Below are 25,734 nucleotides of genomic sequence, written 5' to 3'. Positions count from 1 at the left end.
TTTTTTCATTGGTATCCACACATGTTCCCCACACATTTTCCTGAGGTTGATCTACCATCATTCCATTTAATTAAAAATGTCAAAAAATCCAGGAGAGCGCACACCTACCGTGTGGATAGTAACATTCCTCAAATGGCCCTAACCCTAACATGTCAACCTCCACCCTACTGAGGGCCTTGTTTGTCATCTAGGTGAAAATACCGGCTGAGACCATCTGCATTTCCATGCTGGGATCCTGGCTTGTGCAGGATGTCCATATCTAATCCTTGTAGGCATATGGCAAACCACAAAAGCTTAGAGTTCTCCCATTGAATGGCCATTAATCATCGAAGAGGCTGGTGGTCTGTTTTTTATAGTAAAGTGTGAACCCAAAGATGTAGCGTTTCAGTTTCTTTACTGCCCAGACAACTTCCTAAGCCTCTTTTTTAATGATGGGCTAGTTCCTTTCCCTTTTTTGTCAATCGTCTAATAATGTAGGCATGTTGCTCAACCCATTGAGAGTTCCACTGCACTAACATTGCTAAAATCCCAAAATCACAGGTGTCTGTCTGGATAATGATATGAGGCCATGCACAATCCATTCTTTAAATCCTGAAATGAGGTTTGACCAGGGGAACGGGGGGGTCACGTTGGCATTTTCTTAGAGGTTACATCATTCAGGGGCATGGCAATGGTCCCATACCCCTTGATGAATGATCGGTAGTACCCAGTGAGACCTAGAAAAGCTCTCACCTGTGTGTGTAGTGGAGATGCCCCAAATCTTCACACCCTATACCTTCGCTTTGAGAGGTATTTTCTTACCTCCAGCAACCAGGTGGTCTATGTAAGTCACTGTTCCCTATGCTATCTGGCACTGTGTGGCCTTTATAGTCAGACTGCTTTCTGCAGCGCCTGAAGCAGTTGTTTCAGGTGGGATGAGTGATCTTCCCAGGTGTGGCTGAACACTGCAAAGTCATCCAAATAGGCGACACCAAATTTTCCAGTCCAGACAAAACCTGGTTAACGATACTCCGAAAGGTGACTGGGGCATTCTTCAATCGAAAAGCATCACACTGAACTGATAATGGCCCTCTGGAGTTGAGAATGCTCACCTCTCTCTTGCTCTGTCTGTTAAGCCAACCTTCCAGTACCCTGCCTTGACGTCAAAGGTACTCATGTACTTGGCAGAAGCAAGCTTGTCAATGAGCTTGTCTCATATGCCCAAGGAATGGGGTAAGCATCTGTATTCATGACAAAATTGAGCCCCTGTAGTCAACTCAAAAGTGGACTTCAGTCTTCCCACCATTGGTCTTTTTAGGGACCAGTACCACTGGTCTAGCCCAGGGGATGTGTGATGGCTCTATCACTCCTAGGGACAGAATCTTGGAATCTTCCTTCTTGATGGTTTCCCTGACATTAATGAACATCCAGTGAATCCTGCTCTTTAACAGCTTACTGTCTCCAGTGTCCGCATCATGGGTGCACCAATCTGCACAACCTTGAGCCAGAAAACAGACCGACAAACTGTCCAAGTAAACGGCGACAGGCTGTCAGTTGCTATTCTGAAGAGGTCTGTTGCAAGGTTTACACCTTCAATTGACCCATCTGTGGCTTCAGTGTTCAGTAGGTCTGGGCGTGTATCAGTCTCCTCCTAAATATCTCCATCTGTCACTAACGCCATGACCAAGTCATCCCGGCTATAATGGGGTTTTAGCCGGTTGACGTGAAAGACCCAGCACATCTGTTGAGGTCCTTTCACTTCACTGACTTTTTCCAGCACACAGTAAGGGCCAGTCCACTTATCTTGAAGGGAACTGGCTTTGACTGGTTCCATAATCCACATGCACTGGCCAGGAGAATAAACTGTCACTCTGGCCTTCTGGTCGTTACAGTGCTTTATCAGCTCTTGACTGGCCTTTAGGTTTTTTGTCGACTATTCAATTTACATGTACTTTGTCATTCTAGACCGAAGGCCAAGAACATAGTCCACCACATCTCATTTGGGGGCTGAGGGTTTGGCCTCCCATCCCTCTCTCACTAGACTGCAGAAACCTCATACAGGGTGTCCAAACAGAACCTCAAAGGAGCCAAACCCCACTCCGTTCTGTGGCACCTCCATGTAGGTAAAGAGTAGACATGGCAGGAGAATATCCTGTTTTCTCCTCAGGTGCATTACTATCAACCTATCGTGCCTTTCACGGTCTTGTTGAACGGCTCAACAAGATCTTTTGTTTGTGGATGGAAGGATGTGGAGAAGCGGTAGGTGACTCCACACTCTTCCCACATAGCCTTCATATACGCTGATATGAAGTTTGTTCCCATGTCAGGAATTACTTCCTTGGGGAAAGTAACATGGGAAAAAATCCCAATCAGAACCTTTGCAGCAAGGTTGGCTTTGATGCTTCTGAGAGGGACAGCCTCAGAGTACCTAGTGGCGTGGTCTACTACCACCACCAAGATGTATCTGTTCCATGAGCTGGTTTAGGGCTTCAAAGGACCCACAATATCCATGCCCATTCTCTCAAAAGGCCACCCAACCACAAGTGGTGGAATTAAGGTGGCCTTTGTGGCACTAGCTGACTTGCCAGAAGCCTGACGATTTGGGCAGAACCAGACATTCCTTAACTTATATGCCAAACTGCAGCCAGTAATAGTGCGCATACAACTGGTCTGATCTCTTAGTCACTCCCAAGTGACCCGCTAAAGGAATTTGTTGAGCTAAATCCAAAAGGAACTTTCTGTGGCATTGGGGAATTACCAACCTTCTGGTGCACTCATCATCAGTCATTTGGCACTTTGAACAGTCCAGAGGCCTCACCCTTTGCCTGCCCCTCTAAGGTTACATTGCTTCAGCACAAAGGGAACAATGGGTCTTAAAATGTCTCTAGGAGCCTTCTGGTAAGGACCAGCGGGACCAAACTACAATGCACCTTGTGCTGTAGGTGTTCTTTATGCTCGACCTGGTCGAGTCAGTGTCAGTGCGCATTGCAGGCTTATAACCCATAGTTCAAGATCGGAGTCAGCTACGGGTATCAGGCAGCAAGACGGTTCGGCGGGCAAAGCTAGACGAACAGCTGCAAGCTGGCCTACATGGCGGCTTGGGGTCAGGAATCCTCATTGGAGGCACTAGTCGAGATGTTTCGGATGTCTTTAAGCGACTTGCTTTACAACGGTCAGCCTAACAGATGGTTGCAGCTCGAGTAACTCGACTGGCTCAAAAATGTCCTTTAAGATGGACATCAGTAGATGCTTGTCGAGGCACTTCTTCCAGCTTCTTCAATGTACTTGTGCCGTCCTTTAAAGAGGATGGCTCAAAGCTGAGGGGTGTGTTGCAGGCAGTGGGATTGTCCATTGGTGTAGGTTCAGAGACCTTCTGGCGCTTGCTGCAGAGCCTAGCAGGGCACACTGTGTGCTGGCTGGGTACCTTTTCCGGAGTAGCTGGAGGTTACTCTGAGGTCTTTATCTCCCTCTATTCCCTGGGAGATGTTTAGGGGAGGGACCTTGCTTCACTCTGTGTTGGTCCTCGCCTTCCTACACTGGTGGAACATTTAAGGCAGATTGTACCTTCAGCCAGGGTCCAATGATGAGTCTCTCTTGCTACTCCTTGCAAATTATTCATATGATCTCTCAAAAGATAGGCTAAGCCCTCTTTTAAAGCAAAGTGGTCCACAGTGATTGGTGAAGGCTAAGCCTACCTTAATGAACAAATCCTGGGGTCCCTACCAAGAATCTCCAGTATGCATGAGGTCATAACCAGAGTGCTTTTCAACAGGAAAGGTAAAAGGAGTGAAAACATGTGATACCAAGTCCTAACCATTTTCCTGTTTGTTGTTGATCAAAAAGTCTCTCTGGTTAATGGATCTCTCTGTGGTTCCTGATTAAAGTGGCAGGACTCCTTTGAAGCTGCAGCAAGACCAGACTCTTTGGCTCCTGCAAACCACATTCTCGTACCTTATGAATGGAGTCCACCTACCGGGGTAGCCTACTGTAAAAACTCGGAGGAATCTGAGGGCGTTATCAATTCTTTTCCCTGTATATCTTTCTCCTAGGCGGCCAGGGAAAGGCTGTCGCTATCAGATTCTGACCCTGTGCTTGGATATGCGAGGGAGGACTACCTAGGTGGTGGAGGAGGATTGGAGGTGAGGCATCCTTGGGTGATACGCGGTATCCCCAATGCCCTTTCATAAGGAGTTCAGCCGCCATGCATTTATAGGCTGTTGCCAGTCCCTATTTTCCCAGTATAATATTCCCCAATAGATACTAGCTAGGTACTGGGATGTGAAAGGGACAAACCAGCACTATGCTATGCAATGCAATGCAACACACACACACACACAGTACTGGGACAAGGCACACAAGAGCAATGCAGAACTCCCAAGCCAGCAATGAGTGGTAAAGTCCTTTAAACCAATCAACCTTGTGGGAAGTTTAAAAGCAGCAAGTGTGGAAGCATATCTATGGACTGCTGGACAAGAGCAGACATCTCCTGGAAGGCGGTGGGGCAGAGGGAGTGCTCGAAAAACCCAGTTATATGCAGAGTGTATGAAGCAGGAATCGAGGCTAAAGGAAACTGAAGGCCTGTGTCTGACTCCAGAGAAGGAATTGTCATGAGCAGACACAGCTGCAGAGTGAGGCCCGATATGTGAGAGTTGCATCTGTGGTCAGAGTGTAGCCATGGAGAGATGCTGTGGAGGTAGAGTGAGGTGCGGCACGAGAGAGAGAGAGAGTGCATGGCAGTTGGAAGCTTTGTGGGAACGCCGTAAGCACTCTAGAGGAGTAACTGTACATATCACTCATGGCACCCACCCCCATATCTCCATCATATTGGAAGAGCAGCAAGAAAGCACTGTGCATGACACCTGCTATCATCCCAATACCCCAATATGAAAGACGTTATGAGCTTAGACAACCGTACCAAATGTACCCTCGAAATGAAGAGGTAGAAGGAAGTCTGCAGACACCAGTGGACACAAAAGAACTATAAGTAAAGTCTGGCACGTGTAAAGTGATGCCATAGAGAGAAGGCATGAGGCACACTGAAACGATGTAAGAATACTTAAAGAAGAATGATGTGACTGAATTAACAATGTAAACGACCATGCAAATGTGGAGAAATCATATTTACTGAGAAGATAAGTGAGAAGAAATGTAGATGTATATATGCAGAAATGAAAGGTAGATATGAAATATAGAAGCTTGCTACAATAGAAAATATAACACGGGTAAATCAGCCATGATGAGATACATCCGTTTTGTATAATAGTAAGCTGAAAACCCCAAGGAGAGAGACTGAGGTGGAAGAGATGACAGGCACTGAGCTGACAGGCACCGAAATACAGATTCATGCAAGAACAAAGAATATTTGTTTGGCTAAATATCAAGGATGCCAGAGTGAGAAGCAACTGCAAGGTACAAAAGGCATCAAAGAGTATGAGCTATGTACATAAAACATATTTCTCTTAGATTAAGCAGAGGCGTAAACATCTGCGAGTGACAAGTGAGGAACAATTAAAGATGAAAAAGCACATGCAAGTCGGAGCAACCAAGTCTCCAGAGGCCAAGAAGAGTAATAGCACCTAGTATAATTGAATCAAATTGCACTAAATAAGAGGACAGAATGGACAAATCATGGTCTCCCCACACGTGCTGCAAGGCCAGAAATCAAAGCCTATTCATAAGGCTCCTGATGAAGACAGCAATGTACCTTCACTCTCTTAAAGGTTCTGGAGAAGAAAACGGCCAATTAGCCTACCATCTCTCATCTTTTAGGCCCTAAATCAAGGCCTCTTCTTTGTAGGTGACCTTACTGACTAAGTGGGCAGTTGTCTGACGTTGTTCCCTACACATGTTTTTCGTTTTGCTTTCATGCTGCTAATGATCTGAATGTCCAGGGTTGGAGTAGGGTGCCAACTAATTAGGATGGCCTAAGTGATGATGGACTTTACATTGTTGCAGCAGCCAATACGCTGCTGTTATTCCACTATTGTCTGCATTATACCTAGCTATGAGGTTGTTCCAGGGCATGCCTACCAGTTAAGGGGCAGCAAATGATGTTGCTAACACCTAAATAATCTATTGGAATATATGTTCCCTTAACTTATCCCTCCGCCCGATAGGTTTTTATAATTTTCCACATAAAATGGCATCATGGCTGGTATAAAGCCTTTGTGCAACCAAAATGGACTTGCGAGTGAGAAAGCTGTGATTTGTTATGCTTGCCAGATTTCCCTACTTTATTGAAATGATAATAGGGTAGAACTTTGCCATATTCTTTGAGTCTGTTTGGTTATTTGGGCCCGAAATTATTTATTGTAGTAATCCCATCCAGCACTTGATACGCTCCAGGTGCTACTGCACAGCACTGACCATTGAGTCAGCATGGCCAGGGGGACACACGAGACAGCAGGCGAGCATGTCAGACTTGTGAGAACTTTAACAAATATCAATATATATGAAAGCAAGCATTTTGAATACCAATTTGAATGAAAGCAGTTTTGTGGAATCTCATGATATATAGCAGCTGTGTACTTTCAGAGAACAAACATTGGCAGGAGCCACAAGAGTATGTGAAAATGCAACACGTGAATAGTGGCAAAACAAGCAGTGGTAAAGCATTATGAGAATGTGAAATGGGAATAAACCAAGTACCAATGTAGAGATGAGACAGTGGCAATGTGCATATGGAAGACAAGCAAGTCGGGTGTGTCGGTTGCGTGACCTGTAATGGGTGGACCAAGTGGTCCGAAACTGCGCCTAGACCAAGGACACCCATCTCTGGAAAAGTCACTTGAAATACCTGCAAAGAAGCTTGTGATTGAATATAAATGGACTTCTTGTGTGAACTGAAATTAAGGAAATTAACGTTGTGAAATTGGTGAAAGGCAACCAAACCAGAAGGGCTTGGAAGTATTACAAGCAATCATGTTTTTCTGTAAATGCTGAAAGACTTGAACGCTTGGGGTATCCCTTTTTGTATTGTGAACTGTCTAGAACCTTGGGGAAGAGAATCCCTTTGAAACCAAGACTATCCTTAGGCCTTTTTCCAACCCTCTTTTTGATTTATTAAAAGTGTATAGAAAACTTGAATTCAGTTGTCTGTGTCTACTTCATGATGCCCTCATAACACACAGTCCCAGACATGACAGCTCACTGTCAATGCTGCTGAGGGCGGGAGCTGGCTTGAGGTTGACACAGTTAAATATTAAAGGTTGTTGGGGTATCCTGTCTCCTTTGTCAGCCTCTGCAGCTAGGCCCCATGTGGGCCTGTTGTAAGTACACTCTATATGTATGTTAATCGTAGCCACCACCGGCAGTGCTGAACCAGAGCAGGGCGGATCCATGGAGCCTTTATTAGTTAATCAAGCTGGTCATAACAGGAGGAAAATTGGTTCTGCCCCTTTCTGGAGATGACATAGTTTACTCCTGTCTGTCATATCCCAACTAAATATGACAGGGTGGGCTGTACCTGCATGATGTGTCCGGCCAGAGTACATAGATCTATGCATTTGTCGTGGTGAGAGCATAGGAAAATGTGTGGATTACCCCCACACATTTTCCTGAGGTTGGTCTACCATCATTGCATTTAATTAAAAATGTCAAACAAGCCAGGCGAGTGCACACCGTGCATTCACCGTGTGAATGGTCGAATTCCTCACACTGTGCATGCATCTGCCTACTTCGCAGCATTCCAAGTGCATGAGCAGTAAACGTTGCATTCTGCCATGTGGTATTGTGAGCGGTGCATGGCTTTTGTAATGCAGCGGGTAAGCACAGTCAGAAATACCTTTAGTTCTTTGTTATCAGCTGCATTTATTTTTTACTTTGAAAAAATATGAATTAAATTACCTTGAAAATGGAAGCCAATGTGACTGGATTCCGGCAGGTCTGTTACTGAATCATTACTTTTGAGTATTGCCATGTTTGTCTTAATATCTACTACAATCTTTTTTGTTGTTTTCAATCCTGTACATGTTACCATTGAATCTCATTCGTGATTCACCTGCTTCTCACACTATATGTCACATCCCAACCACATCACATGAAAAATACTTAAAGATAACCAACACTTACTTCTTCGAGGACGTCCGCAAGCTTACTGAGTATCTCTTCCGTAAGAGTCTGGAACGTCGGCACGCTGTAAAATAAATGTATAGAGTTTTTTTTGTAAGCAAGATCTTATCTCTTCGAGCACTAGATAAAACAGCCCTGTCTCTTATACTTAGGTTTGTAAGGTCCCCATGGAGGAAATAAGCCTGAAACTGGTGAGCCTTATCTGCTGGAGTGCAGGTACTTCCAGTAGGCTAATCCCTCCCATGTCCAGTGATATCGCCTGCTCATGTCGGGCATGGCTTGGGCGTGAAGCCTTCCCTGACTATACACATCCAGTCAAATGTTATCAAAGAAATCCCGACATAATGAATAATACCAACACATGCATTAAACAACAAATCATATACGGGCGTGATAAGAAATAACCAGCAATACTATTAGTACTGATTTGCACAGAAATGCTAAATGTTCAGATGGTCATTATCATCTAAACAGTTGTGTTTTTATATTACAAGGCCTTTTGCAGGATAAATCAGCGTCAACACAATCGTAACTAATTAAATTATACATCCATAAGAATAAGAAAAAGACCCAGTACCACATGTCAACCAACCCCCACCTATACCCTGTACACCTTTCTACCTTTAACCCTGATCCTTATGTATACTTCCCTACATTTTACACCACACTGACGACCTCCATATCTTTAACTGACCCCCCTCTGCCCCTCCATGTACAGCACTCTGGTGCTCCCCAGCTAGACCTGAGCTTAACTAAGTCAGTAGTCTGAAAACCAATGCATGGCAACGTCTCTAGTCACCAAGGGAACACTAGTTTCCCTGGAACGGTGGACTGAGTCACATGACAAAATCCATTCGTCCTGCAGGATATGATTTCTTTTCAAACCTTTACAGTGTGCTATGCTATAATTGCGGAACTTATATAGAACCATTTCTGTCTTTGGTTTGGGTTTTTTTAGAGCCTTAGGGTTTGCAAGAGCTGGGCCGGTTTGTAGTTTGACGTGGGACGGGACTAGTCTAACTACGTGTAGAGCAAAGTAGCAGCTGCAGTGCGTTGCATGCACAACCACAGAAACTGGGTTCTTGGCTCAGATAAGATTTTAGGTGTTTTGTCAGGAAGAATGTCTGTGAGACCCTGCCTGGCCATGCCAAGGATGGGTATGATTGGTGGCATGTGTGTGGTGACACAATCAGGTCAAGGTATGCAGCTCATGTGCTTTGAGATTATGGTGATGGGTGGTTGCCATGGTGTGTTTCAGTTTGTAGTGGGTGGGAGGGTGGAAGATTAATTCGAATTTAGTTTTGGATTAGGGTGAGGGCTTGTTATTCATTTCTGCCATGGGGTCCCTCACTTATGTGGTTCGCCAGTGCAAAATAAATTACAGTGAGCAGGCCAATTGCAGAATGGTAAATCTGATGGCTTGTTATAAATGTGCACATTAACATATCATTGCATGCAGAATAACACTATAGGATGGCAATGCTGCAGTCGTGCTGTTCTGTGTGGTTGGCTGCGTCAGTTGCTAGCATACGGTGCATATTTCTGGCAACCTTGGCATCAATCCGTCTAAGGTGGAGTGACACTACTGTTGCAATATCAGTGTGTTTTCAGTGAGCAGTCGAAGTGGAGGCGTTACCTATTGACCTCAAGCTCTGGCTTCTGAGTTTGCTCCCTGGCATACTGAAATCTAGCATTGCCTAAACTAGCCTAAACAGTGCATCTGATAGGCCAGATGAAACCAACCTGTCCCTCTCCATATGTGTTGCTCAACAACTCCCTAAGGCTCTAGCCCACAGAGTTAGGGCAAACCAGCCTGTCACCCTCCAGATATGTTAGCCTACAACCCCCAGGGTATCCCTCCACTGATAGGCCTTTTTTTTTATTTATTTTGTATTCATGCTTTTGGCTCATACAATTAAGCCTTTTGCACATACACCACAATACAATATAGAAGAGAACAACAAAATACACTTTACATATAAAATCATCAAGATATAAAATCATCAACACATTCATTAGGTTATTAAGATTAGTAAAAACTCACATTCAAATTCCTGTCACTGCAACAGTTAATAACAATCTTTCTCCCTACATTCTGTTCACAATTATCAGTGCCACCCCCATGGAAGGTTCACATAAATTCAATATCTCTTATTTAGTAGTGTAGATTGTATACTATCCCAGGCATGCATTGCTGCAGCAGGTATCACAAGGGATTTTGCCCTCACAGCCATGGACCAAAACTGGTCCGTTGTAATCAGGGGAGTTGCTAGGTCTGGAAAAGACCCGGGGCTACGCTGATGTCGGAACTGTTGGGGCTGGGGGCTAGCTAGTCTTTTGGCTGTAGCTCCTGAGATTCTATCCGGGGCTACAACTAAAAGATCAGGGGCTATAGCCCCCTTAGCCCCCCCCAGCAGAATCACTCAAATCCCCTGTGATAAAAATCAGCAGACTTTTCACATACAGTCAAAAGGTGCCTACTCGTTTCAAAAGAGTTACCAAACATACGACATGTTCTTCTTTCACAGGGAATATTCTGCTACGCACCACTGTATTTCTTAACCGTCAGGATATTTAAGCACGAGTACATAATAAAACATCTGAATGTATATGTACATGCCTTAGTCAGATATTTACAAGGCTTTAAATATTTAAAACTCTGTCATACTCCCCGTAACAGCGTTTTTTCTCAAGTATCTCTATCGATCTCACTGGGTCCCATGGTAGTGTCCTAAGCTTAAATTTGTGTAAATAATAGCCTATATCGGCTGCCTCTGCCAAAGGCAGTCCAATATTCTCCAAATGGTTTTGTATACAGTCAGCCAGTTCAAAATGTGCACTATTGCCCCTCCGATAATGTATGTGAACATTAGACATCGAGAATATATCAGGCAAGTCCACTGTATTTGTAGCTTGACTTATTATTACAAATAAATGGGTACAGGTCAATGCACCCCCTGCTTCAATCCTCTATTGGTAGGCATGGGGGAAGAAATGTCCCCCTTGTGGGAAAGGCGAACCGTAACAGTTGTGTCAATGTATAAAGCCTTCAGGAAGTATAGAAGTTGTTTATCTATATCCCATCTTTCCAGTTTAGACCATAAAATCAAATGCTGTGAATAATCAAAGCATAGGAAATGATCTCCATCCGTCCCATTTAATACATTGGCAGCCAGCAAACAAAATCCACGTCGCTTGTATAGCGGAATAGCCTCTGCTAATCCCCGCTGGTGGTGTTTAAGTATCTGTTTAGCGCTAATCCACTGGTTCAGCAAATTAATTGCATTGCAAAGATTTTCCTGCTACTGTCTAACATGGATAACAATCTGGAATTATTAGGATCTGCCCGTGAGCCACGTTTATGTATAGGCACCAGTATAGATCTAAACCAGCTCTGGGAGATAACATCCCACATATATATATTTTATTATACATGTCATGCAGAACTTTGGCCCAAAAATGTGGATTAGACATAAATACAATGTTGGCTAACGCATCTTGGCCAGTGGCTCTATAAGGCATTAATGTTGCCAGTATATTCAGAATGTCACTGATTTAAAAATTCCACACGGAGCCTCCCATATAGACACAAGAGGACTCACATTTCATTTTTAATTGGTCCCAATAAAGCCCACTTACATGTACCTTCCAGGTTTCTTTGACTATAGGACACATTTCTTCCTGGGCCATTGCAGCCAAATAAGTCAGGTAAAGATACCAACATTTCTGTGAGTCATGGGTACAAATCAATCCACATACCATTTTCCAGTTGGCTGGTTCAAAACTGGTTTTATGATTTCGTAGCCTAGCCAGTTCTTATGTTTAGAAAACATGGACCCAATCTTATTTTTTTGTTCTTGCATAGTCAAGTTCTTATTTTTCCTAATGGCTGTCACTTTCTTATAAAACTGCTGCTTTTCAATACGGATTTTATAATAATAAATTGGAGGATTATCCTTACCTTGTATGGCTCTCTTCCCTGCTGTGTAAAGCCAGGGCTTCATTAGTGCAAATAATTCCCTCAGGTCACTGTTACAGTGCTTCTTGCGAAGAATAAGCCATCGCCACTATATACTCATTAGCCCCTTTCAAGGTGGCCTCTGACCTCACAATTCTATTGCCCTGAGCTGTAACAGACACTATGCCTAACTCCACATTTCTGTTCTTCTGTGATCGCACTTTCAACATTGCGGGGTGACTAATTTATGTAGATATAGTTTCATACATCACTTTTTTATAGTGTATAATGTCAGTAGGAAATATACAGTCCAAGCATGAGGTACAGTGCCCATGAGTTCGCGTAACAAACTCCAACAGTGTTTCATTGTTACTTGGTAAAAGAGGTACAAGGTTACATTCTAATAGCACTTCCGACCCTTCTGGATTAATACTCAAGAATGATCAGGAAGTTGCATGTATTGATCTTCCGGTATGACATCACTTTCCAGGTTAATGCATTGGGCGTTAAAATCGCTAGCTATCATAATGCCTCCCTTGGGATTCTTTAACTTCCACACAAACAATAGCTCCGCACCCCATTTCAGGATAGAGTCACGGACGCTCGATCTGGCAGATCATACACATCAAGTAATGAAGTGCGAACATTCTGATCAAGAAAATTCTTGATTTCCACTTCTAGACCATTATCACACGCTACACCAATATTGTACCCAGTTTTCTCATACCCTAGCTGAAGGCCTATTTATAGGCCCACTTTAGGTCTCCCGATCTGCCCCCTTATATGCCTTGTTTATGCTTTGTTGCACTGTGTTTTGCCTTGTTAGACTATAACAGGACATCAAAAGCCACAGTGTGGCCTCCTCCTCGGATTCTGCTCACTTGCCACTGCAGTGAGAACTGACTACAGTGGAAATAAGATGGTCATGAAGACCAGGCTTACTTAAATATGTGTTTCACTCTGTATGAGATAATGGGGCGAGTACCAAAGCATAGGGGCCTGAAATGAAGAGGAGCATTCTTCCATGCATACTACCAGAGTAATTTTTAAAATGTTATGGTCACTTTTCAGCGCAGAAATGTGGGAGTGTTTTGTGTGCTTGGTCCTTCTGGATCACAAGGAGTGATTGAAAATGTAGAGAGATATGTATATTGTTCCTGCATTGTTCATAGCACTGTGAATATGACAGAGAATTATAAATCCATTAGCTTATACAGTTCAAAGAGTGCAACTCCCTCAGGACTGGGAAATATGCTCCGAAGGAGTGAAGTTGGTAACAAAATTGGCTGCCACAATCTGGAGTCTTTAAAAACGTCGTATGATCTTTGGAGCTCACAACTAGATGTTGTTTGCCTGAGTCTAAGTGTGAGAAAACTAAGACAACAAAAGCTTGTACTGGGGAAGGAAGAGTCAAGAAAGGGATACCTTCCAGAAGTGACGGAGCATAATAAAAATTCTGGTCCCAGTTACTTGGTTTACTCGAGGGTCTAGCAAAAGATCTTTACCAAAAGGTACTGCTAGATTTTTCACTGCAGACGCTGGCTCTGGACAGAGCCCTGGTAATGCTGCCCAGAAGGAAGTACTCTACAACAGGGAACCAGACAATAACAATTCTGGTTATTGAGTGTTTACCCTTTGAGAAATTAAAGCTCATCCATTAGGTGGAGTTATGCAGTTGGCAGGTTTTCTGGGTAAATAAGGTTGACATTGATGGTTACATGTATGAAGAGTTGTGTACTATCTACACAGTGAAAAAAGTCTAGGCCAAACGTTCTGATCAATTCGGCCATAGGGCGCATGCAAAGGTTCAAAAGAATTGGTCAGATCTCCTAGTCGTGACGTACTCCAGGGCTCACCAAATATAAATCAGATGTGGAAACTGGAATGAATATACATTGGATCGTTTCACAAAATAAAGAATCCAGACAGGTCAAGCCCATTCTCAAAGTTTTTATAAAAATCATATGATTTACAGAGTGTGTTTGTGTTGGCCAACCCACAACTGGTCGAATTTAGTTTCTTGAATTTGTTTACCATTTCTTACCACCAAAAGGTGGGTTGGGGTCAGGCAATGTTGGTTGGAGTGGTGTGGAGTTGTTGAGAGAGGTGTGGGTCCACCCTTTGTGTTAAAAATACATGTAAATAAATATAAAAAAAATGAATCGACCAGTTAAAATTTGATTAAAACACATAGAACTTATTTATTTATTTATAATATCACATGCCGAAGAGATCAAATGCAACCAGAGTCTGGATCTGTGTTGGCCTAAGTAAAGTCTAATACTGACCATGTGGCTAGGCAAAACTACTTTGTACAGACCAGGTCTGACAAATAACCAAATGGAAAACAGGACAAAATATCAAGTGTGAAAGGAAAGTTCTGTAGGTTTTTGAAGCCTTCTAAACTCAAAGGTCAATAATTAAACTCGGGCTTCCAGGACCAACTCTTTCCCTCTCCCAGGTCTAAAACCTTCTTCAAGTGGGTCTAGTCCCTCAATATATTTGATAGAAGGTTGGAGATGGCGGATCACTGCTTTATCCTGCAATTTAGTAAGGAAAAGTAAATAGAAGATGGGGCAGATGTTACCAGGGTCCGTTGTGTCAAAGGTAGGTTTTTTCGGAAGTGGAGTAACCATAGCTATTGTTACTGATGTTGCCTGATGCTAGCGATCTACTTAGCATAGACCACAATATATATATATATAGAAGGGAGAGTATCCAAATGGGAACCTGTGCTTCTCATACATACAATTAGGGTCTGTAAATCGAATTCTGATAGAGACTTGCTGTAACAGTGAGGCTTCACACTTAGACCGTGCGCTGGCAGACTGTGCTGTCCAAAGTCATTGATAAGTAGGACAATAGTAGGAGATCTTATAGCATTATCAGATTAATGTCTGCAATGAAGGATTTAGCAATGGACATACAACACAGTGTTATACAAGCATCGAGGAATGGCAGCTAACGGGCAGGCCCATTACCACCCACTCACCCCCATTTACTTTTCCTTAGTATGCTGGGCAGTAGTTTGAGAGCCGTCTCAGACCTCGCCCCACTTTACACATGTGATGGTTCCACGGGGGCCTCCTGGGACTTTGCCTAATGTCTATTTACCTTTCAGACTGAACATCGGTATTTGTCAGGCGATCAGGGATGGGATCAAATCCCTGGTCATGTGTCCAAACAGAACGTCCATGATGTCTGCAGCAGCCCGCAAACACCAATCACCTGTTATTCACCCCTACTCTACAGTAGGGGCGCATCACTCAGCTGACCAGACAGCAGAAGTATGTTAATACTTATGCCTATTAAGCCTATATTGGGGTCACTCTGCGCATAAGGAATTGCTCCACATGAATCTGCCTCTTGAGGCAGGCACATGGCCATTTTGCAACATGAAGTGGACCGCTGTTATGTTACACGACACCTTCATTGCCGGTAGTGGACTCATTTGACAGGTATAATGCCACAGAGTGGTGTTTGATCAAGCGGGCCATAGGTAACTACAATTCAAGCTATGCAATCAAACAAATACACGTATTAATGTTGTACTGCTCTGGTATGATTGGCAAGTGCCACTCAGACACACCTGAGCTCAATCAACATGGCAGGATTATAATTTAAAGTATCATAAATGACTAAGGAATCGTCTGAGTGACTCTACATCACAACATATCCCTTTTAATAAATGTGCAGTGTAGGTTTTGTAATCTGATGCTTTCTTAACCAGATTGTGCTGTTAACTGGCACCTGCCTTTGCCCTCAATGGTATCGTTTCAGATAATATAATGCAGGAGGAATACACTCCAAACAGGATAAAGGAGGTTCTGGCTGGAAGAGAGTTTGAAAACAGAGCAGAAGGGCAGAGGTAGGTTTGCAGAAACGTTCACTAGTGCACGTGCATTTAGAACTGAGGCAAACTTTCACCCAGTGCACAAAACAATCTTGCTTTGCATTTCTTGACCACAGCAAAGTGTGTCCTACCCCTGGAACTTGTGCAAAATGTGCCCTGTTATATAAATACATTGAAACAATATATTTGTTTGCACCAGGACAAGTTGTGTCATGGTGCTAATTGCACTTTGTCCGATTCAATGTTTCTGTAACATGAACGCATGAAGTGTCTTACCTAGATATTTGTTCCTATTTACTGGTTCTCTGCCATCCATAATAGCCCGTCTGGTCTCCCGGCACATTTTGATAACCATCACAATGGATTCCCCCAAGGGTGCTAGTCAACAAAGCTTTTGATGTAGTACAACATTTTAGTTTGCAATCATACAGCATGTGCACGTCCAATGTTTACATTGCCAAATCGAGTTGATTTTATTATATTGGTATGGCAGATAACACATAATTCATTTAATTCCTTGCTATCCCTGTTTGACCTATGCATTATAAAATCAGCAACTGCCCTGCCATCTATTGGACAGCAATACCATATTCTGTCTAAGCAGTCAGGAATTGTTTAGCCCTCTGCCTGCCTTGGAGGGCCCCATAAGGATATGCACTGGAATATTACATTGGTCTTTGAAGCATGCAACACACATGGTTCACCGTCTGACAAACTGGCCTGCCACTTGCTCCAAAGGCACTAAAACTGTCTACCCGTGCAAGAAATAGAGCCCACATTCAAGCGCGAGTATCTGGCACTTCCAACAACACTGCAGAACTCTTCAAAATCTGCAGGGAACTTGCCAATAAGTGAGCAGTATCTTCTGGCCCTACTCCATCCCAGGCCCTTTGCAATACACTCACCAATCACTTCATTTCCAAAACCCAGGACATACTGATCAGCCTTGCTGCGCACTCTCCCAACCCATGCCTCCCCCTGCCTACCCTCACCACTCACCCTCCTCCTTCCTCCTTCTCCTCCTTTGCCTCTGTCTCTCCAGAAGAAGTCACCAGAGTAGTCAACTCCATGGAGGTATCTTCCAAACAGGTTTCCCCTTGCTCATCCAGAACCATCAAGGATATCATTTGTCCTATTGCCACTGCTCTCGCCGATCTATGTAATCACTCTTTTGCCACTGGTTCTTTTCCATCCTCCCTCAAGCACTCCCTTGTGCGCCCCCTCCTTAAAAAAAAAAAAAACACCAGAAGATCCTTCCTGCCCAGCCAACTATCGCCCCATCTCCATCACCCCCTTTCTAGGGAAACTGCTTGAGAAGTGGGCCCACCCCCAACTTAACTCCCACACTGAACTTGTTGACGGTCTTCATGACCATCAGTCTGGATTCCGAGCATACAGAGGCATGGAAACTACTCTCCTGGACACCTGTGAGGAACTGCTCACATCTCTTGACTCCAACTCCTCTGCTGTCCAGATCCTCCTTGATCTCTCTTCTGTATTTGACACAGTAAACTCATAAAAAGGCTCCATGATACCGTTGATATCTTGGAGCAGACACTCGACTGGCTTACCTCCTTCCTAACTGACCACCCCTCCAATGTCATACTGGGATCCTTCTCTTCCCCTACTTCCTCCTCCACCTGTGGCGTCCACCAGGACTCCATTCTTTCACCCTGGATCTTTAACATCTACCTTACTGTGCTTGCAAGCCTCATCTCCTCCTCTAACTTCCAGTGTTATATGGATGACACACAACTCTTCTTCAAACTTCCTACTGGCACCCTTGAAACCTCCTTCATGCCTGACTGCCTCTCTGGCATCCATACCTGGTACACTTCCAATGATCTCTGCCTCAATGCCAGCAAAAGTGAAATCCTCCTGATTGGGACCCCTGCAACCTACATCTTCCCTTCTCTATGACCTTCCTCCATGGGTCCTCCCCCTGCTCCCTCCTCGGAAGCCAGGCATCGCTGAGTCATCTTCGACTCCTCTCTCCTTCCTCCCTCATACTCAGGACATTGTTAAGAAGTCCCACTATCAGCTCTGGCTTCTGATAGGAATTCTACCATTATTCGCCTTCCAGAGACTCTATGTTACCCGGGCTCTGCCTCTCTCCAGGCTTGACTATTGCAACAGCTTCCACCTTAATCTACCTTTGTCCACTCTGCGACCCCTCCAGCTAATCCAGAATAGAGCAGCAAGACTTATTCTTTGCCTCAGGCCCAGAGACCACATCTCTCCTGTCCTACAAAGTCTCCATTGGCTCTTGATCAAAGCGCAGATTAAATTTGAATCCTTCTGCATCATCCACAAGGCTATCTGGGCCGGGGACCACTCTACCTACAACTCTTTCTGACGAAATACTCCCCCACTAGACACCTGCGTTCCTCTGACACCAACTCCTTGCTTGTGAAGCGGTTTGCTAAACAGAGGGCAGGTGGTCGTTTGCTTTCCTCAGCGGGCTCCCTTCTTTGGAATAGCCTCCCCCTCCCTCTTTATCTTGAACAAGACTTTGATAAGATACGGAAAAGCCTCAAGACCTTCCTCTTCTCTTCCTTCACTCCCTCTCTCTCAAGCTAATCGCACAGTAGCTTGACTTAAATGCAGGGCCCTTATGTATCTGAGGGGTCTTGACCTCCCATTTCTTATCTTTTCAGCTGCTGTCCATCCTCTGCACTTGCTTCGGCTCACCCTCCCCTGGAGGTTGCACTTAACCTTATGTCATAGCACTTCACCTGCTGTTCCCCATGAGCACCACAGCATTTATCCCGTACCACTCTCCCCTGCACTTGCACGATCTGAACACTCACAAGGCACAGTAGGTTTGTCTTCCCCTCCCCACTATTTTCTTTGGTTTTTATTTATTTAATTAATTCACTATTATTGTTGTCATTACATTTTCTTCCATCCCTTGTTCCCCTCTCTGTTGCCCTGTGGGTGCTTTGAATCAGTATTTGCTTCCTGTATAAGCGCCTAACAAATGAACAATAAATAAATATATAACTACATTCCATAAGTGATGAGGGCATGTATGCTCGTCCTGAATTCCCATAATGAATCTTTGTAGGCTCCTCCCACTCCCGTAGTTAAGTTTAAGGCGTGTCCTCTGAATGCTCTGACATCAGCTGTGGGGCATGGAAGGGCGGGGAATGCTCACACCAGCAGACCCCAGACCCACCTGCTAAAATTCAACGCCTATAGACGTGTTGGATGTGCCTAATGCTGTGCAGCAGCCCCACCACAATATGTGGGTCCCATTTGGCAATAAGGTAACCTGCTTGTTGACGTGCTCCGTCACAACAGGTGAGGAGCACTCAGGGGCGGACTAGCCAATATGGAACTCTGGAGATTTCCCTGCAGGCCTCCGCACTGCTGGCCTCTTTTGTGTGGTAACATATTTTATTTTCAAATGTTCTCATAGGAAAAGGCTTGGGCTTGCTGAAATGTGTAATATGAAGCCACTTTGACCATGATTTCCAGGGTCTCTTTTGGGTCACAGTCCAGCCATGGGGCAGTGCGTTTTGTGAACATGGAGCTGTCTTTTCCTGTAGCCAACATGGCCACGGGGAGAGGAATAGACACGCTAGAACTACAACGTTGCAGACCCACAAAACTGCTTTGCTAAATGATGGTCAGGAACAATATGCCTGAACTGAACATTCTAAAGGCTCGTCCGATTTTCCACCCCTTTCCGAACTTGGGCAAAGTGAAAAAATCTAGAAAAAGCAATGGATAAAAATGTATTCTCCACACAGAGGCACTGTGTCTTCATAAAAAAAGAAACGAGATCCTAATTCCTGACAGGGGAAGGAGCCGGCGGACGGAGGAAGCAGCGGCAATTGTGAATAATGGAGGCAGTGCATTTGCCCATCCCCTGAGGGAAGCAGCTCTAACCGGCCTGACCCCAATGAAGAGGAAGAGCAAGGGTCTCGCCGGTGGGGAATCAGGTGTGCTGGAAATCAAAGGACTGTGAAATCCCGCTGCCAAGAATCTCCAGCAATCTAAGAAAGGACACCGTCCCCGTTGCTGTTTAGGGTTTAACATGTAATATCAATTATTCCGCGCGAGGGGTCCAGCATGGAATCCCGCGCAGGGGCCAGATTACAGAAACTTTGCACTGGTGTAAGTGCAAAGATTACACGGTATTAGCACTAGGGCACAGTTTGCCCAAATTTTAAAAACACTTTGAAATATAAAAAAAAAAAAACATTGCACCTCAACATGTGCAGTTTGGCATGGTATAAGCACCAAGGCAAACATTATGCTAGTGTGAAAAAGATACATTTTCGATGCATATTTGCACAGGGGCTAAATTTGCCCTAGCACTAGGGCAAACTTTGCCCTGGTGCAAAAATACAGTGCAAATGTGTCTTTTTTGCACTAGTGCATTTTCTTGCCCTAATGCTTATACCATGGCAAACTGCACTCGTCATGGTGCAATGGTTTTCTAATATTTCCAAGTGTTTTTAAAAATTGAGCAAACTTTTCCAAAGTGCTAATACCGTGCAATCTTTGCACTTGCACTGGTGCAACGCTTCTGTAATCTGGCCCCAGATCAGTAAAAGAGAACCTTTTGCGTATCATAGTCCACCAAGGGCCAGACCCGATTTTACACTTAAGTTTTGCCTCTTAAAGCAAAGGATGCACACACACTCTTTAGGGTTTTAATAATTTCAGCAGTTTATGTTTTGAGCAGCTGCACAATCATTTCTTGTTTAACCTGATAATGGTTCTGTTTGATAAAAGCAGAATTTTGTTGAAACCTTCCATGTTTCAGGGTTGGGTTGGACAGACTGTTTTGGTGCAAAAGACCACATCTCCCGAATTGCCGCAGTTTCCCGAAAGCACCAAACCATTTGGTGATAAGACCATAAAGGTTTCACCCAGGCATAGGTGCCTATTTCTGATTTTCACTACACAGGCAACTCTTACCTCTCCCCCGCAACCCCCACCAGGCAAACACCCACCCGGTGAAACTGTGCATTGTAGAGCAGGTTTTACAGAAGGAATAGGAAAATAAACCTAAAGCATTAAAATCTTGAATTCAAAATAGGAAATGGCTGCACCATTCACCTGACCCGTTGTGCTACCCTGCAGCTTTCTGCTTTGGGGCTGTCACCACCTTACATGACTCAACATTGCAAGTGGATCGCTGTTACTGCTCAAAGTCACTGCATTAGCAACAGTGCAGTTCAAGTACATGGTATACAAGCCAATCACGTTGTCATCTCCTGCAGCATTGACAGTGCATGCAGTCTCATTTGGGAACTACAGTCGGCACCTGAAATGTGCCAACATCTCTTCTAGTGCAAAGTGTGGCCCCGCAGCCCATTGCTACAAAAGTAAGGGGCAGTGGCCCCCTTTATGCCCTCTCCCTATGCGCAGCATCTCTCCACCCACGTCTGCCTCACCGGATGATAGGCAGAGGAAAAGATCCTTTTCTAGTGCACGCCAGATCAGAATGGGCTGGTCCTCAGAGGGCAGATGGGCATAGTTTTGTCTTTTTCTTAAACACTCTTTGACCCACACAAGACATAGAACAAATACTGTCTGCCAAACTACCATGGTCATGAAGACCTCTCAACGCGTGCCCACGGATCTAAGCAATTGCGGGTTACCTAGATTTCTGGGATCAAGAGAGAACATATTCACTGCTCACGCTCCAGGAAGTTTGTCCAGGCAGGGCTGGCCTAGCCAATGAACTTGATAGCATCTGAACACTAGTGCAATCCTAGAATTTACCAGTGTCTAACCTAATCTAACGTGGAGAGGACTGTTTGGTTCACAAAAGAAGATATGCATATGATCACCACAGCTGCAGCCACCTACTACCAGAAGACCACAGCCCCATCCAGCAATGAAAGGAAAACTCTCTTTTAGGCAAAGAGTGCTGCACTCCTCTCCCCAGCACTTCAATTTTTCAAGAATCAAAAAATGTACCACAATCAATAACTTCTTCATTAACAAGATCATCATGATTTGTGAAAACATTGACAACAGCGACATAACAGGCACACCACCCCACTCATGCAGCCATGGGCCACCTTCAAAACCCTATCCTTGAAAAGCCTGTTTAACATCCTACCACTCCTCTAAGATATCTCCTGCTCTAATGACATCCTGTCATCCTCCATTTACAAGACACTACCCACAGAAGGACTCTATCCTTTCTTCACTTTCATCGATGCCTCCCCCAACCAAGGAACCTTTGCCAATACCCATGAAACTGCCTCAAACCGAGATACAGCACGTGGCCTGCCACAATCAAAGCCATAGTCAATGCTCTTTCTATCCTTGGTGGACATCCCTGTCTCTTGGAACTCGTTGATCTCTCCACTGCCTTCAGCACAGTAGACCATTACGCCCTTTATGACATGCTACACAGCCATATGGGAATTGGAGAGACAATCTTCTTGTGGTTCAACTTATGCCTAGAAGAACTGCATCAGTTTGTCCAGATTGTTACCTACCGATCACTCCCACTACCTGTCATCTATGAAGTCCCGCAGGGATCCACCCTCCAATCCTTGATCTTTAACCTTTACATGGAGCCCTGGGATTATTTCATGCTACCCACAATATCCACATCTACCAAAAAGCTCATGATACTCAACTCTACCTCAGAATATCTTCCCTCAAAGACATTCCTGCCTTACCCTGATGCAAACCTAGACACCCAGTGCATACCTCAAACTCAACCTCACAAATATTGAAATCCTCCTACTCTCCAGTAACACAGAACACACCCAGATGCAGATCAGACTGTCACCATTAACTTACATGGCTACACACAATACCCAACATCAGGTGTGAGGTCCATGGGATTCCAGATTGACAACCATGTCACCTTCAAATGGCACATAGCAAAGATAACCGAGACAGCTTGGTACCACTTACCCCTCTTGGTATTGCAAAAAAGCAAGCCCTTCTTTCCAGGCAATAACCTCTGATCCACAATACTGGCCCTCATCCTTTCTCACCTGAGAGGTGGAAATGCCCAGTTCACCAACCTACCCGCCTCCACCCTAACACACTGAGAAGCAACTTCCATGCTACTGACAGCCCCATCAAAGACCTCTTAAAATTTGATACGTCTACAGTCTGTGACAAATTCCAGAATTTTGGCACTGCTTCGGTAGGGGGAGTCCCTTCCCATGAGGTCAGGGAAGTGAGGTGAGGGAAGTGAGGCCGCTACCCGATAGTCCCCCCGGGGCTGGAACTCAGCAGGTGGATCTCATTGGAGGGGAAACAACCTATGGACCAGTGACAACCATATTGGGAGAATGCGGTATCCTATAACACCCCCTCCTCTCCTTCACATCCTCTCTCTTCACCCCCACCCTCCTATCTGTGATGAATCCAATGGAGTCATCACAAATCCCCAGCAGTAACCTCCTCCCAGGTGGCCAGGGGACAGCAGCCGCTACCTTATCCTGACCCTGGGGGTGGCTATATGAGGGAGGAATACATGGGAGTCGACTACTACCAGGGAGATTTCATGGCTTTATTGGATGTGGCACAGAATCCCCCATTTGCCCATGAGGAAGACCCCTTGATACCAAATCCCCTAATGGCCTATTGCAATGTGTCCGTTTCCCCTTTTAGGGAAAATAAACAGACCTTTCCCACATCACCGTTTAGGCCAAACTCCCATCTATGACCAGAAGAATAAAAGCTCCAAGAAAAACGTTTTCAATATGAAAGAATGTATCTTTCATATGGAATCATTGAGAGAGACTCCACAGATACTGTGCATCAAAAGATATCAGTGGACTCCAATTCCCATAACCACTTAAGTACTGAGATGGAGAGGATGAAGGAATTGATGCAGAGCAGCGGGAGTCTCAAACTCAGTGAGCATACTAGTTGTTTGGTGAAAACACCTGTGCGCAGGACATTTAAAAATGGAGACCACACTGTGAGAAGAGGTTCAGGCTTTTGTGGAGGAAGTGCCATGGAGACGCGTGCAGCCAAGAGAGGATTCCTGGGTGCTCGGCAGCTTGAAGGGCCAGGCATGCAGTAGTGGAGTCACGAGAGAAGCCAGAGACACGTCATTGCAACCGAGAGTGGGAGGCAAGAAGTAGAGGAATGAAGTTTAAGCGCGACCGGGACCGAAGACGCTACATAGAGCCAGTGAGTCAGACCAATAAAGGTGGGGAATACAATGTGTTTCGGCGACTGCGGTGCCGACAAGTTGAACGTTGTAAAGCTGCAGAAACATTAAGAATAGGAAGAATGTCTGAGAGGCAAAAGGGCAGAGTAAAAACCCAAACCCCAATAACATGAGTGCAATGAATGCAAATGTGTGGAATGCTTAAACAAACATTGAAATAGATAGATCTTCCAAGTTAAAGAAGGCATATGTGGATTTGAAAGTGAAGAGGAACTTTAATTAAAGCAAGTATACAAAGAGACATCCTAGCAAGAGCACCAGGCAAGTTAAAATGTGGAGAAGTCCTGGCAAGGGTATACCAGGCAGTTGAAAGTATAAGAGAAGTCCTGATAGAAGTATACCAGGCAGGTGAAAGTACAAGAGTAAAAGTCCTGGCAAGCATTTACCAGGCTGTTGAAAGCATAAGAGAAGTCCTGGCAAGAGTATAACCTGCAAGTGAAAGTACAAGAGAGAAGTTGTGGCAGGAGAGTACACCAGGCAGTTGGCAGTGCATACAGATACTTGGCAGGGGAGTATACCATGACAATTGCAAACCTACAAGAAGTGTCAAGAAAGGACAGTATTTTGAACAAAGAAGGAACTTGTGTTGAAGAAGGATTTACAAGGCTAAAGAGCTTTTTCCCTAACAGGATTGTTGTGTGCCAAGAAAGATATGAACAACTGTTAGACCAAGAGACATTGTTGTGCCATTAAAGAATACAGGAGAAGGGAACCACCCTCTGGAACCAGGGTGTTTTCATCTTGGAGAACATTTACATTGGAGTTATTCTTTTTTTATGATTATTTATGAACAATTCCTGCCAATACCCGGTTAAAGACATATCCCTTCTCACTTTATTATGTTGTTTGTAGTGTGAGGGTCAGGTTAGAATGTTTGGACACAAGGACAGCCTTTGATTTCTGCCATCCTGACACAGACAGATCCTTCGTTTTTGGTTTTAAGTAGGGAAACTCCTCATTAGCACGAGGTCAGAGAGGCATTTTGCCAACCCATTTAACTTAATAAAAATGTTTAACCAAAAGCATGACAACTTTGTGTCCGGCTTTTTATTTCTGACCCCTCACATACCCAATGTACTTCTGTAGTAAACCAGAAGTAGAGGAAACTGAGACGAGGCAGATCTCTAGTAGGTCACAACATCATAACCCGGTCAGAATTATGATGAGGAGGAGGAATAGAAAAGTACAGAGTATCTCCCAGAACCACTTAGCCCATTCTAGTGGTTCTCAACAGCAGATTGGAAATAACCAAGTTAAAAGTGAAGAAGAACTTGAAACATCCACCCTGGGGCAACCACGACACGGAGTACGTTCAGGGAAGGAGAGAGACAAACCGGGGAGCTGAGAAAGAAGGAGGTTGCTGTCAAGCTGGCCCGGTGTGCATGGCGAGCAGCAGGGAAGATGCTCCTGACATCTCCGAAGGTCAGCATCCATGGAGAAACAGTCCCATACTGACAAGGAAGAAGCAGGCACAGTGGACCTGCTGGCACCCGGAGATGAGAGAAGGAAGCCAGGGAAGCCCCACCACAGACAGCAAAGTGCACGGGATGACCCAAGACCATCACAGACCATGAAATAAGGTACGCTTTTGGAAAGGGAGGTGCCAGGGGCCCTGTAAAGTTGTAGCGACAACTTGAGGGGCGAACAAGCAAAAGAAGCCACACAAATGGGTCTGGCACCCTGATGAAAGTCAAAAGACAT

The 25,734-nt window shown here is 44.6% G+C and overlaps 1 protein-coding gene across 4 annotated transcripts in view; it reads right to left on the bottom strand.

Moving 5' to 3' along the window:
• The window catches only part of PRKG1 (protein kinase cGMP-dependent 1), a 2,834,149-nt gene that overhangs the window by 662,396 nt on the left and 2,146,019 nt on the right, over positions 1-25,734 (bottom strand). For all 4 annotated transcript variants that reach the window (XM_069611305.1, XM_069611306.1, XM_069611303.1 and 1 more), the window contains exon 5: positions 8,050-8,113. In XM_069611305.1, the coding sequence (XP_069467406.1) occupies positions 8,050-8,113 (64 nt within the window). The remainder of the gene's footprint in view (positions 1-8,049; positions 8,114-25,734) is intronic.

Source organism: Ambystoma mexicanum, chromosome 8 (genome assembly GCF_040938575.1).
Source record: "Ambystoma mexicanum isolate Mex_15411 chromosome 8, UKY_AmexF1_1, whole genome shotgun sequence".
Taxonomy (NCBI): domain Eukaryota; kingdom Metazoa; phylum Chordata; class Amphibia; order Caudata; family Ambystomatidae; genus Ambystoma; species Ambystoma mexicanum.
This window is presented reverse-complemented; position numbering and strand designations above follow the sequence as displayed.